Raw genomic sequence first — 14,100 nt, forward strand, 5'->3', positions numbered from 1 at the left:
AGGTTGAGGCAGTGGCTGAGGGAAGCAGGAAGGACAGAGCTGTGACAGGGCTGTGGGAACACTGACCCCCTTCTAGGTCTGAGGCAGGAAGTTTCAAGGGAAAGCGGCAGCAGGTGGTATCACTGCTTGCAGTTACTAGGGTGCCATCTGGTCTACCTCCAGGCTTAGGCCCGTGCTGGTCAGATCCGAGCAGAGCAGAAGGCCCTGCAGACATCAGTTTATACAGCTACAGAACAGGCCAGATGACAGTTATTTCTCCATCTAGTAGTCAGCAGCAGAAACACCTAGCACACAGGAATTTATTTTCTGGACTATGATTTTACTATAGATTAAGATTTAATATATAATTTATTTCACATATAAAGACAATTCTGGCTACTATTTGGATATGGTAATGGCCTGGGGTTAGGTGAGTAACTGGAGTCACAGTCAGGCCTGGGCAGACACCATCTTGCTCATGCCTGAGAAATAGGCTTTTTCTCTTTCACTCATCACTTCAAAGTGCAAGGGCCTCCTGCAGAAGTTGCATTCTGCTGACGAATGTGGCTTCAGTTCCAGCCCTACTCGCTTCCACGTGACCAGCAGCTTCTCTGTGGGAAAAGACAGTTTTTGAGCACCATAGGAACCTTCTGCTCAAAAGAATCCACACAGAAACCTGCACCCCAGTGTTCACAGCAGCCCCATTCCTAAGACTTCAACAGTGGGAGCATTCCGGTGTTCATGCACTGATGCATACGTCAATGAGGCAAACCCACACATGGACCAATACAGGGCAATGACAAGAACAGAGCCGGCACTCACAGGAGTGAGAGAGGAGATCTGTGAGCTCGGGGCCAGCCCAGGCTGCAGACACAACTAGACTCTGTCTTAGAAATAAGTAAGTACATAAACTAAGCAGTACTGATTAATGCTACAACATGAACAAAACTCTAAACACTGGCTACTGGCTGTGGGCAGTCAGCCTAAAGGACCATGTATAATTCACATGGTCCCACTTACACCCAATGTCCAGAGAGAAGGAGCAGCCAGGGGTGGGCGAGACTGGGTAGAAGGGAAGCAAATGCTAGTGAGTGTGTAGCTTCATCCTTGAGTGATGAAAATGTTCTAGAGGCAGAGGTAAAGGCTTCTCAACACTGTGAATGTATCTAAAAACCTTTAATACTGTATTTTAAGAAGGTAAAATTTAAGCCGGGTGGTGGTGGCACACGCCTTTAATCCCAGCACTGGGAGACAGAGGCAGGCGGATCTCTGTGAGTTCGAGGCTAGCCTGGTCTACAAAGTGAGTTCCAGGAAAGGCACAAAGCTACACAGAGAAACCCTATCTCAGAAAAAAAAAAAAAAAAAAAAGAAGGTAAAACTTATGGTATGTGAATTAATCTCAATGACACAGTTCTAAGACTAAAAACAGAAAACACAATCCAGAGTTGGGTCTTTCTTCACAAACCAGCTTCAGGAAGCTGCTGCAATGTTAGTACACTAACCTGAGTACCTCAGGGGTCTGGGGAAGCGGTTCTCAGGGGTGGAGTGCCTGCTCAAGCACGCCAAGACCCTGAGTTCAACCCCAGCACCAAAACCATACAAAAGTCCTCCGAGCACCTTGAACAGAAAGTCTGTCCTTGGAAGTTACGCCGACTTGGGAGGCAATGATAACCTAGAGCTAAAAGCCCCTTCAATCTCCACCTTTGGAGTGGACAAGGCGGGTGGGGAGCAGCCCAGAGTCACCAGAATGAGTTAGTTCAAGGACCTGATGTCAGGAAGGGGAGAGTGCAAAGAAATATGAGCTGGATTCTAGAGGCCAGGGCAGACTTGTGCTGTCAAAGGCCTCTAGTCCCCTCAACAGCCACACCCCTGCATCCACATGATGGAGAGAGGGCATGCGGGGTGGGGCAGGGTTCCTGAGAGCTTCCCAAGGATCGTGCACACTGTCAAGTGAGTCACTACTGTCTAATTTTAGAGTTGTGTCATGTGCCAGCTGAGGACATGCTTAGCTACTCGGGACAGGAAGAAACCAATGTGCGCCTGAAGCACTGGGATAAATATGCCAGAGCCTTGTGCAGGCTTCACGCGGCTCACTAGAGGTGCGGTACAGTGAGGTAGAGATTCCCCTGAAGCCCTGCACCGACGACTCACCGAGGAAGAAGTTCATCATCTGCGGTGTGTGGTGCGGGGTGGGGGCAATCCGTAGGAGCTCCTCCCCACGCGGCACCGTTGGGTAGTTGATGGCTTGGACGTAGATGTTATGCCTGCTCATCAGTTCGTCACAGATTTCTGTGTTTTTAGCAGCATCGGCGACCTAAGTTCCATCACAGCAAGAGCAGGGTCAGAGTGAGACGTGCTAATATGGCAGAGACAGTCAAGACATGTGTTCAGGAATGAGGCTTAGGCTCAGGGCCAAACTGAAGTTAGGTGTGCAAGCCTAGGGGAGACAGGCAGCCCCGCCTGCACACCTGTAATTTAAGGGAGCTGGCATCTGCAGGGTGGACCTCAACACTGAAATGTCACATGCCTGTCCTCTCAGGCCATGCATGGTCAAGGAGGTGCTTTTTTTTTTTTTTTTTTTTTTTTTTCACACAAGCAAACCCTGTTCCCAGGAGGGACTGCCCTGCTCTGGTTATACTATTTACTTACATTAACAGTGACATCAACAGAGACATGATTTGTAGAGGAATGCAAGATCTACTTTGAAATTCACTAAGTGGAAAGTCACACTTCAAAGCTGCCCGTGCTTAGGCTTCTAAAGCTTTCCAGACACACGTTCTGTGTCTACCCCATTAAGGTTAGTGCTCTGGAGAGGGAAGCTGTGCTCCAGCCTGCTGAAGACAGACATGGCAGAGGGCCACTGGCTGCGGTCCCAGCCCTAGCAATTACCCTGCCCAGGCCCAACTTTAGGAAGTTGGAACCAGAACTGTCACATCATGTGGAGTCCAATCATAGACAGGCCATTACCCGCACAGGGATGATATGGCTGGGGCAGTGGATGACCGGGAGGCCAGCGTCCATTAGCATCTGTCTCATAAGCTTGACATTGCGCTGGTGCTGGCGGCGAAGGGCACGGCCCTCAGCACTCTTCAGGATCCGAACAGACTCCAGGGCTCCAGCCAGCAGCATGGGAGGCAGGGAGGTGGTAAAAATAAAGCCAGCAGCATAGGAGCGCACGGTGTCGATGAGCAAACTTGTGCTGGCGATGTACCCTCCGACACAGCCGAACGCCTTCCCTGGAAGGAGGAGCTCTGTTAGCTTGGCAACAGCAGTAGGTACACCGAGGCACCAGAGAGCCTCCAGGCACTGACTGGGCAGCAGTCACCTGGCTAAGGCATCTGCTGCAGTACCGAGACCTTACATGCTACTCAAGCAAACGGGGGACTCTTGACAATCAGCATTTGCTGGATAAATACAAACACTCAGACCTGTTAGGGCTGACTCAGGGCCAGGCTTATTTTTCAATTCTGGCCAACGCCCTTGTATAATCTGTATCTCAAATTTCAGGATTAAGAGCCCCAGAGGGTTCTCAGGAGCCTTAACTCTCTGTTCCGAAGTGAACATTTTTGCTGAACCACAAGAGGATTAAGTAGGTTCAAACTCCTATAGTGGAAAATTTCTCCACCTAGCACTTCCCACCTCACTGTACCATACCTCCAACAAGCCTACACCACAAACTGGGATTGGGCACTTGAATAGGTGGCTTTCCTCTGGCATCTCCAGGTCTGGGACGCTCTCACTCCCTTGACAGGCCTGGAGGATGCTGGGTTTTGCTTGCTGGTCCTTGACTAAGTGTAGGCTTTAACTTGGCATTCACTGATTGCTACGTGGGTTTCTCACTGCCCTTAACAAAATCGGAATGTTTAAGGAAAAAGAAAAAAAAAAACAAAAAAAAAATCCTCTCAAATTTCTATAGCCTCTCAATGGTTCTCACAGGCAAAGGCAACATCTATAGTAATGATCTATAAACAGCTCATTTGTCTTCTCTACAGGAATCCTGATGTGGAGCCTATTGCTATTTCCATCAGATCCATGGGGAAAGAACAACAGGTATGGAAAAGTCAGCTCCTAAGCCAAGGTCACATAGGTAGGGAGCTCCACAGCCAGGACTGCAGGCCAGACTTCAGGGTGCCAGCATGAGGAGAGGACTGGCTGGGACAGCTGGACCGCTCACTCCCTGTGCTAGGCACAGAGCAGAGCATTTCCCACACCTCAGAGAAAAGCATGGGAGCACTCTCTCCTTTTGAATTCAGCAGCACAGAATGAAGGCTTTCCTCACAGCATGTAGTGAGAACCACAAGTATGGCTGGAATGAGCTCAGATGGCAAGAAATGTAATTTCTGTCATAGTTAGCTGTGGGAGTCTGTGACCCTCCATGTCCCCAGGGCTGCTTCGAAGCTGCGCTAGCATTCACCAGGATGAGAAAATTCACTGCAAGATGGGAATGGTAGCACCCCTGCAAACCCAGCACCCGAGAACCAGAAACAGGAAGGCTGCCCTGAGGCCAGCCTGGGCTATAGACTGAGACCCTGTCCATGACAACAAAATTCACCCCAAAGAGAAACAGGCCAGGCTTTACATGTTACCACCTGCTTCCTATCCCAGTGCCAGTCAGACCAGCCAGGCATTGGCCTTGCTATATATCCTAAGTTCAGTGCAAAAGGGCCGAATTTACAAAGCACACATACCAAGTGTCCCAGAAATGATGTCCATTTTTGCCATGACTCCATCCCGATCACCAATCCCTCCACCTCGAGCCCCGTACAGCCCCACCGCATGGACCTCATCCACAAACGTGATTGCTCCAAACTCATGGGCCACATCACACAGCTCTTCCAGTGGGCATACTGCTCCTAAAGAGTCAAGGAAAATGTTAGAAATCGTGGTTAAAGCCAAAGGAAAGCACTTACATTGTTTTTTTGGTTTTTTGAGACAGGGTTTCTCTGTGTAATTCTGGCTGCCCTGGAACTTGATCTGTAGACCAGGCTGGCTTTGAATTCAGCTCCATCTGTCTCTGCCTCCCGAGTGCTGGGATTAAAGGTGTGCGCCACTACCGTGCAGCAAACCTTACATTCTGTGGGGTCATTTTTAGTACTGGAGGGAAAATGAGCTTCCCCCAGTTCCCGTTGGCCTTGAGGTCAGAGTCTAGCAACAGTCAGAGCAGAAAACCCAGTTACCCCATCCATATAATGCCTTCCAATTACAGAATCCCAGTGGGGAAAAATGCAAAACCCAAAGGAAACATTACATTTTTGTTTGTTTCTGGAGTGAAGTGCAGGACCTTATACACAGTTAAGCAGAAGCTTGACAACCAGCCATATATCCCCAGGGCCCACACACCATACTTTTGAAACAGTTCAAGTCTGGTTCTGCATCTCAGGCTTCAGGTTAGTCTCAGCATAGGCTTACCATCCATTGAATGAACAGTTTCAAATGCTACAATCTTGGGGACTGAGGGATCAGATCTTTGCAGCAGCTCTCTGAGATGATTGACATCATTGTGGCGGAAGATATACTTTGGCACTCGACTGTTGCGAATCCCTTGGATCATGGAGGCATGGTTTCCAGAATCAGAGTAAATTTCACAGCCTGACATGAGAAAAATGCTACTTAGTGGCAGAGGCAACATCCTGGACAGATACAACAGACCTTTTCCTGCTGACAATGCCTTGAAAATGTTCACTATGGAAAGCACCGGGGAGCCAGTATTTGTCCTGACACAGAGCTAGCTACGGCTTCTCTTCTGGGGAAATGCAGAGGCAGAGATCCCCATGGCTGCTAGGATGGAGTTCAGCAGCTAAGCACAAGAGTCACATGAACTGACACTCTGGGCTCCATCCCAGCACCATGAAACACAAAACACAAAAACCACGGAGAGCAACCCTTAAAGCCACAATGCCACATACTCAGAAGCCCAGCATTCTGAGGTGGGAGAACCAAGAGTTTGAGGGCAGCCTGGGTTATACAGTGAGACTATGTCCAAAAACAAAAACTGTCTCAAAAAAAAAAAAAAAAAATGGGTACCTCATTTCAAACTCAGCGAGGCTATGACTACGCAATGGAGCGTGTGCTTTAGGGACTTCCCAGAGTACGAAGGACACTTGAGTCAGGACCGTGTTTCGGTCATCACCGATCACGTTCTGCTGGAACCCCGAGCATGCAGCCAGCGACCTGTGCACTGAGACAGGGCTGCCAGGCTGACCTGGAGTGGGCCTTCTGTGTAGCCAATGTTCTCGTCACCATGCAGAACCCTCAAATGTGCCAGGGCATTGCCACTGGGCTTCCTTACCTGGCATCATCTTAGCCAGGGTGAAGAGGGTGGAGTCGTTGGCTACAAAGCAGGAGGAAAACAAGAGTGCTGCATCTTTGCCATGGAGGTCGGCCAGCTCCTGCTCCAGGTCCACATGGAACTTGCTGGTGCCAGAAATATTCCTGGTTCCACCAGCTCCAGCCCCGTGCTGTTTCACAGTCTCCCTGTTAAAAATAAAATACCAGTAACTCCAGGGTTCGGATCTCCAGAACTCATTCATTTATTTAAGATTTACTTGTTTATTATTTATTATTTATATAGTATTCTATCTGCGTGTATGCCTGTAGGCCAGAAGAGGGCACCAGATCTCATTGTAGATGGCTGTGAGCCACCATGCCGTTGCTGGGAATTGAACTCAGGACCTCTGGAAGAGCAGCCAGTGCTCTTAACCTCTGAGCCATCTCTCTAGCCCCAGAACTCATTTAAAATCCAGGGGGCTTACATTCCTACAACCCCAGCACTGGAGCAGAGTAACTTAAACTAAGGCTTCTTTTTTCTGAGAATAATCATTGCCCAGTAATACGTTAAGAGAAAGCCCACTCTAGAAGGCCGCAAAGCAGTTACACTTTAGGACACATACACACTGTATGCTATTGCTCAACCTCACGTGGGGCTCTCTGTAGCAAGCCTCTTAGATAATTTGATGAACAACTCTTTCTTCAGGATGGTCCCCCTGAAGGACAAAGATGAGACCTTCATCCTTTTAAACACGTCCTACTGAAATAGCCTTATCCATATCTTCACAATATTCTCTAAAAAAGTCAAAGGCTAAGAATATTGTGCCAGTGAGATGGTTCGTTCAGCAGGCAAAGGGGATTTGCTGTAAAGCCTGGTGAGCTGCGCTCAATCCCAGAACTCCTGTAAAGGTGGAAGGAGAGAGCTGGCTCTACAGACAACGGTAGTGTATCACCGTGGCACGCTTTCAGTGACTAAACATTCTCCAAAAAACGTCTAGCTGTATAAACCGTCTATGTCTTCCCAACAATGCTAGTGGTGTCCGAAAGCTGACAAGGACTTACAGGACTGCCCCGCACACGCGCGGGTGGCGACTCATGCCCAGGTAGTCGTTACTGCACCAGACCGACACCTGCTTTTTGGTGATGAGGGAATCCGTGTAGTCATCTGCCATGGGGAAGATTTGTGCTCTCCGGTTCACAGTTTTAAAAACTCGGTAGGTATGGTCGTTTTTTTTCTCATCAATTTTCTTCTCAAAGAAACGATCATATTGAAAAGTGGCAACAGCTAAAATGGAAACAAATAAAAGACAGTATAGCCTTTTAAGAAGACTATCCGGGTTTGGGGAAGGAGAGACCTGAGTTCAAATCTCAGTTTGGCCATTTCATGGCACTAGGTTCAGGACTAGAATGATGCCCTAGTACCGTGAGGGGTGAACAAGACTGTACTTGTCACGTGTCGGGCACACTGTCCAGCACATAGGCGATGGGTAACAGAAGAGAGAGGTCAATGATCAGTGGCAGTCACTGCACTATGCCCAACAGTACTCAAGCAAGGGCCACAGGGCTCCAGGCCTCACCTCACTATGCAACTTCACATTTACTCTGATACACATTTAACTCACAAACAAGAAGACTCACATTTTGGCAAGTTATCCTGAAGAAGATGAGACACTCGTTCTGGCCTTTGCTTTCGCATGATATCCTGGAAGTTCTTCAGAAGCTGGCTCGGGTCCTCTCCATCAGCTTTCATGTTGATCACACTGGGGGTCACTGAGCTTTGAGCAACCTCTATCGCAAAAGAGGCGTAAAAGATAGACTTTTACTCTTGGTTCACAACACCCTCTAGGCACACTGTCAGAAATAGCTTATGGGGTGGGTGGACAAAGCTGGAGATAGCGCATCAGCTAAGAGGACCTGAGTTCAATTCCCAGCATCCATATGGCAGCTCACAGCTGTCTGTACTACAGTTATGGGATCTGATGCCCTCTTCTGACCTCCTTGAGAACTAGGCATATTTTGGTGCAGACGTACATGTAGGCAAAACATTAAAATCAATTTTTTTTTTGTTTTTTTGTTTTTCAAGACAGGGTTTCTCTGTGTAGCTTTGCACCTTTTCCTGGAACTCACTTGGTAGCCCAGGCTGGCCTCGAACTCACAGAGATCCGCCTGGCTCTGCCTCCCAAGTGCTGGGATTAAAGGCGTGCGCCACCACCGCCCGGCTAAAATCAATTTTTTTAATAGCTTATTGTCTGGGCATCTTGGTACATGGCTTTAGTTCCAGCACTCAGGAAGCAGAGTCGGGCAGATCTCTGTAAATCTGAGGCCAGACTGTGCTACATAGTGAGACCCTGTCTCAAAACAAAATGAAAAACAAAAAGAATAGCCTATTGCTTACTTCATGAAAAAAAAGCCAATCATAACCAAATTTAGTTTTAACGGAGTATACAGAATGTCTCTTCCTTCAGTGTGCTTATTATAGTGGCATTTGGTCCTGGGCTTCTTTTTGGCTTTCTGAGATGAAGTCTTGTTGTAGCCCAGGCTGACCTTGAACTCAAGACCCTCCTGCCTCTAGTCTAGTGCTGGAGCTACAGGAGTGCACTACCTGGCTTCAGTGCTACTGTGTTTTCATAGTTACCAGCCAGTTTTATCGGACATGAATTAGAGCCTGAGGCTCCCCAGCTGACTGGACGGATGTCTCCTGGATCTACACAGCCTACTCCCCTCCTGATACTTCTTGGATAGAAAGTAACTTTTGCTGAGGCAGCCTGTCTTCCTTCCTTTCCTTTTTTTTTTTAAGATAGGATCTCTCAGCTGGGTGGTGGCGGTGGCGGTGGTGGTGGCGGCGGCGGCGGCGGCGGCGGCGGCGGCGGCGGCACATACCTTTAATCCCAGCACTCGGGAGGCAGAGGTAGGCGCATCTCTGTGAGTTCAAGGCCAGCCTGGGCTACAGAGCGAGTTCCAGGAAAGGCGCAAAGCTACACTGAGAAACCCTGTCTCAAAAAACCAAAAAAAAAAAAAAAAAAAAAAAAAGATAGCGTCTCTCTATGCAGGCCTGGCTATCCTGGAACTGGCTATGTAGACCAGGCTGGCCTTAAACTCACATTGACCCTCCTGCCTCTGCCTCCCAGGTACTGGAATTAAAGGTGTGTGCCATGCTCAGCATGCTGAAGCCTTTAGAGGCTGTTGGGAGCTCAGATGAAGTTAAGGTTGCCTTTCCATGACTGTCAGTAGGACACACAGCTTGGGAGTCCCAGGCTAGCACTTACTGCAGTAATACCAGTAATTCTACCTTCTATCCTACCAAAGGGGAGGAAGGACTGAAGAGACAAAGGAAAGCTGGCATCTGTTCAAGTCTACAGGTTATTTCCAGAAAGTAAGCATGACGTGGGAAGCTGGTTACCTCCTACACCTCACCAGAAAGCAAGTCCCACATTTTGCAATACAGTCCTGACTGTCTAGCTTGAGGAGCTTCCTTCCCCTTTGTTACTAAAAGAGGAAGGTATTGCCATTATTCCTCTGCTGGCCTAGTAATAGCTCACATATAAACTGGAGGTTCCAGGAGCAAAATGGCAGGCTCCCTTTCCACTGGCCAGAGTTGTTTCTGGTACCTTTCCTCACAGCATGCATTTCCTGCACATCCTCCTGAAGCTCCAGGCTGGCCTTGCGGAAGACACTGCTGCCTGTCTGGCTCAGCTGTGCGGCCAGGAAAGGGCACTTGCTCCCAGAGCCCTGGCTTGTAGCGGGTGACAGGTGTCCAGACGGGAGCTGTGTGCCATCTGGAGTCTGCTGGGATTCATCAGGAGCCTGCTGGACTGCGGCTTTGGCAGTTTTCTCTTCTGTGGAAGGAAATGGAAAGAATGAGGCATCAGACCAAGTCACTGAGTCTTCTCACCTCAAACTTTATACTCACTCCAGTCCATAACCCATGCTCAAGCTTACCTTTGCTAGACTCTGCTAATACCTGTTCTCACCTGCCTCACCATAACGGAGGTCCTCTGAAGGGTTTGTTGGCCCATCCCAGTTACCTCTCAAACTCACAGGCGTTCTCCTTATAAACCCAATATCACTATTTTATACTTTCAGACAATCCAACATACTTTTTTCATTTATTAAGACAGGGTCTTGCTATGCAGCCCAGGATGCTTGACTTGGCAATCCTCCTGCCTTAGCCTCCTAAGTGCTGGGATTATGTGTGCGCTTAGCCCCCAAAGCTCTTGACTTAGATCACTGTCAGTAATTTCTACCTCATGTACACTTAGCATATTTCAGGAGAGTAATATTCTCTAAGGCATCTGGAAGCAGTCACACAGTTATTTTCTCTTCGTATTTTTTTAAAAGGATTTATTTATTTATTCGTTTATTATGTACACAGTGTTCTGTCTGCATGTATGCCTGCACGCCAGAAGAGGGCACCAGATCTCATTATTGATGGTTGTGAGCCACCATGTGATTGCTGGGAATTGAACTCAGGACCTCTGGAAGAGCAGCCAGTGCTCTTAACCTCTGAGCCATCTCTGCAGCCTTCTCTTGATATTTTCTAAATAGATTCCTAATAAAGCTCAATCCGTTTTAAAAATACTTCTGCAAAACAAACAAACACAAACAAACAAATGGCTATCACTTAGACCTTCACACTGTCCCCTCGGGTTCCAACTCTTGGTGTGCCTGGAAAAGACCCAGGTTACCGTCACACAGCTCACCTACTTTCCTGGGGAAAATCATCAAGGAAAGCTGCTGACGTAACACAACTGACTGGCTCTGTGCTCTAGGTTACAGTCACTCCTCCATCCCTTGAGCAACATGCTCATCACCTGCCTTCTAGAAAAGTCTTCCTTCATCATTTTAGAATACCCCATGAGTCAGGGCTGCTCTTTCTACAACTTGGATAAGGTGTCTCAATACAGTTTCCATAACATTTTCCATAAAGGGATGTCGAGAGATGTTATTTTGAAATTAATTTTATAAGTAATGCAGATCTGTTATGGAAAGTCTAGACAACGGAGCCTTCTAACTCAAAACATGGCCACTACTGACACTGTGAGAAAAGACAACTAACTCTGGACAGGAACTCCTAAAGGACTAAGTCCTGCCCACTTACATAACAAGTGTTCCTTTCCTACAGGATCATGCCCAAGGGAAGCCTGGGAGGGAAAGGCTCACGAGGATTAGGTGGACTCTGAAAAGCCCCTCTCCTGACAGAACCTGACCAAGACCATGCTGGTCTGCTCATTAAAACTTAGCTGTCTGGGTCGGATCCATGCATTACAATCACTTACACCAAGCTTCACTTACATAACACACCTAGAGCAGTGAGGCTGAACAGACAGTAGAGGGGCAGCTGCCAGGCACTGGGGGAAGGAGTATGGGAGTTAATTTAGTTTGGGAAGATGAAGAATGTTCTGGAACTGGATGGTGGCAGAACAAAATGAATGTATGTAATACTACAGCGTCACACACTTGAATGATTAAAATGGACACTGTAGTGGTGCATGCTCATAATACTAACACTTAAAAGGCTGAGGCAGGAGGACTGCCACAAGTTGGAGGGACATCTGGGAAAAAATTAAAAGCTAAAGTGGTTTATGGTATATGCATTCTACAAAAATAATTTTTTTCTTTTTTTGCTTAAAAGGAAAAAAAAAGACGGCTCAGTGGTTAAGAGCACTTGTTGCTCTTCCAGAGGACTCAGGGTCAATTTCCAGCACTGAGAAGGTGGCTCACAATCATCTGTGACAAGATGGACCCCCTCTTCTGGCCTCCTTGGGCACCAGGCACGCATGTGGTGTGGCCGAACATTCATACACATAAAACAAACAAAATGAATAAATCTTTTTTTTTTTTTTTTTTTTTTTTGGTTTTTTGAGACAGGGTTTCTCTGTGTAGCTTTGCGCCTTTCCTGGAACTCACTTGGTAGTCCAGGCTGGCCTCGAACTCACAGATATCCGCCTGGCTCTGCCTCCCGAGTGCTGGGATTAAAGGCGTGCGCCACCACCGCCCGGCCAAAATGAATAAATCTTTTAAAAAATAAAAACAAAACCTGACAGCGGTAGCTCAGGTCTGTGATGTCAGCACTGGGCAGGCAGAGGCAGGGTCATGATCTCTGTGGCCAGCCCAGGCTACATAGTGAGTTCCAGGCTTGCCTATGATACAAAGTGAGACCCTGCCTCAAAATACTAAACAGATTTTAAAATCACTACTTTTCGAGTCAAAGGCCAAATCTTTATGGAGGAAAAGGTTGCTAGTGACTGCTCGTACCAAACAATGAGGAAACACTAGAACCCAGCAATCCAGAAACCTGTATTGTTTCACTTTTAAATCCTAATCCTTGAGTCAGAGGGACAGTTACACAAGATGACCCCCCCCCCCTACACAGTGCTGATTCCTCCCCTCAGAGTGGCCCGAACACCAAGGAGGTGCTCCTCACTGCTGACCCTACTTACTCTCATTGGCTGGAGGGGTTTCTTTGATCTGCTGGCAGTGTACTGCTGAAGTGGACAGGGTTCGAGGGGCTGGCTTGGCTCCAACTTCCATCATCTTGGGGCAGTTTTGAGCATAGAACAAGAGAGATTTTCCTGCCTTCTGCAGAAAGGCCTGAGGAACTCGAGATAAGAATGGGCATCGTCGAACCACAGTCTCCATGTCTGAAAAGGTGTTGGCTCCTGTAGAAGAACCCATGGTGAGTGATGTCAAGGGTGCCCCAGATATACATCTCACTCAAAACAAAAACAAAGAAACAAAACTAAGGACAGACAGCACGGCACAGGATTCAGTGAAAGAGTGGTGGCCATACTCAACCCAGGTCACCAACTTCATCCTCCACCTCTACGTAAAAGCACCCCCCCCCCCGCGCCCCCGTCCCCGCGCAAAGCAACTTCACAAAGTAAATAGGGGCGATTAATAACCAAGGGGATGGAAGAGACGAAGGACAAAGCAGAATAGGTGTGGGAGGCCAGAGGCTCCTCGAAGGGTGCCCAATGTAGGTAAGACACCGTAGCACACATCCAGCGGCAACAGCGAGGCTCGGGAAGCTGTCACTGTCACCTATCCAGGTAGGGAGGGCCCATGGGGATCCTACCAACCCGGTGAAGGGGTAAGAGTCTAGACCAGCCCCGAGTTCCCAAGACAAGGTCATGCCCCTACAGCTGGAATCCGGAAAGGGGGCAGAAAGAAGGGTAGGGTCGGGGCTGACTCGGACAGGGGCAGGGCTAGCCAGTCCAGAGAGTCGGGCTGGTGGAAGGAGGTCAGCGGTGAGTCAGAGGTTCCCCGGGGTCGCAAGCTCGAGAATGGCAAGGGTAGGAAGGGGATTCTGAAGCCGCCTGTCAAATGCCGAATGTCAGGAGGGGACGGAACGGGGCCTCTGGGGTCGCTTAAGAGGTGAAGAGGGCGGCGGTGGTGGACGCAGAGCCAAGGTGGGGGCCGGAGGGGGATGTGGCGTGTGGCCGCGGTGGCGGGGCGCGCCGGCCTCCCGCGACCACCGAGCGGGCTCTTACCTGCGCGGGCTCTCGACGGGGCAGCGACGGGCACTCGAGAGGAGGGCGCTAAGCGGACGGACCAATGCCCTTGCCCACTATAGCAGCCTAGGGACACAACCGCTTTGGCCCTAATATAGAGCCAGAGTGACCGCTGCGCATGCGCCGTGGGCCCGGCCTGTCGGGCGCATGCGCGCCGTCGTCCGCAGGACAGGCTGGCGCGTCTCTCCTTGTGGGCTCTGCTCCAGCTGGTGGGCTGTGACTTAGGCCTACGCTTCCAGGATCAGAAGGGCAAGGCGGTGGGCGGGCAAGTCCCTTTTTGGACCTGATCCTTCGGCCCTCTGTCATCTTCCACGAACAGCCCTGTGCGTCAGACCCCTGCGCC

General features: G+C 49.0%; 1 protein-coding gene across 2 annotated transcripts; it reads right to left on the reverse strand.

The window, feature by feature from the left end:
* Positions 1-329: 329 nt before the first annotated feature.
* On the reverse strand, positions 330-13,885 carry Alas1 (5'-aminolevulinate synthase 1). Of its 2 annotated transcripts, none has more exons than XM_052719219.1 (11): positions 13,737-13,885; positions 12,687-12,902; positions 9,855-10,082; positions 7,885-8,034; positions 7,309-7,531; positions 6,269-6,453; positions 5,389-5,568; positions 4,668-4,832; positions 2,947-3,215; positions 2,131-2,293; positions 330-590 (listed from the first exon to the last, which is right to left on the reverse strand). In XM_052719219.1, exons 2-11 carry the CDS (start codon positions 12,883-12,885, stop codon positions 430-432), a joined length of 1,923 nt encoding a protein of 640 aa, XP_052575179.1. In that variant the 5' UTR covers positions 12,886-12,902; positions 13,737-13,885; the 3' UTR covers positions 330-429. The 2 variants fall into 2 exon arrangements, with proteins under 2 accessions (XP_052575179.1, XP_052575169.1); XM_052719209.1 differs by having other exon boundaries at positions 12,687-12,905; positions 13,737-13,884.
* Between the last annotated feature and the right edge of the window lie 215 nt (positions 13,886-14,100).

Source organism: Peromyscus californicus, unplaced genomic scaffold, assembly GCF_007827085.1.
Source record: "Peromyscus californicus insignis strain IS unplaced genomic scaffold, ASM782708v3 Scaffold_11__1_contigs__length_118956290, whole genome shotgun sequence".
In the NCBI taxonomy this organism is placed as follows: domain Eukaryota; kingdom Metazoa; phylum Chordata; class Mammalia; order Rodentia; family Cricetidae; genus Peromyscus; species Peromyscus californicus.

Excerpts from the sequence above, each read along its gene's own strand:
- Alas1 (XM_052719219.1), bottom strand. The coding sequence starts at position 12,885 with ATGGAGACTGTGGTTCGACGATGCCCATTCTTATCTCGAGTTCCTCAG. Across the intron at positions 5,569-6,268 it reads CCTGGCTAAGATGATGCCAG|GCTGTGAAATTTACTCTGAT; the intron begins GTAAGGAAGCCC and ends TTCTCATGTCAG. Across the intron at positions 2,294-2,946 it reads GCCATATCATCCCTGTGCGG|GTCGCCGATGCTGCTAAAAA; the intron begins GTAATGGCCTGT and ends GATGGAACTTAG.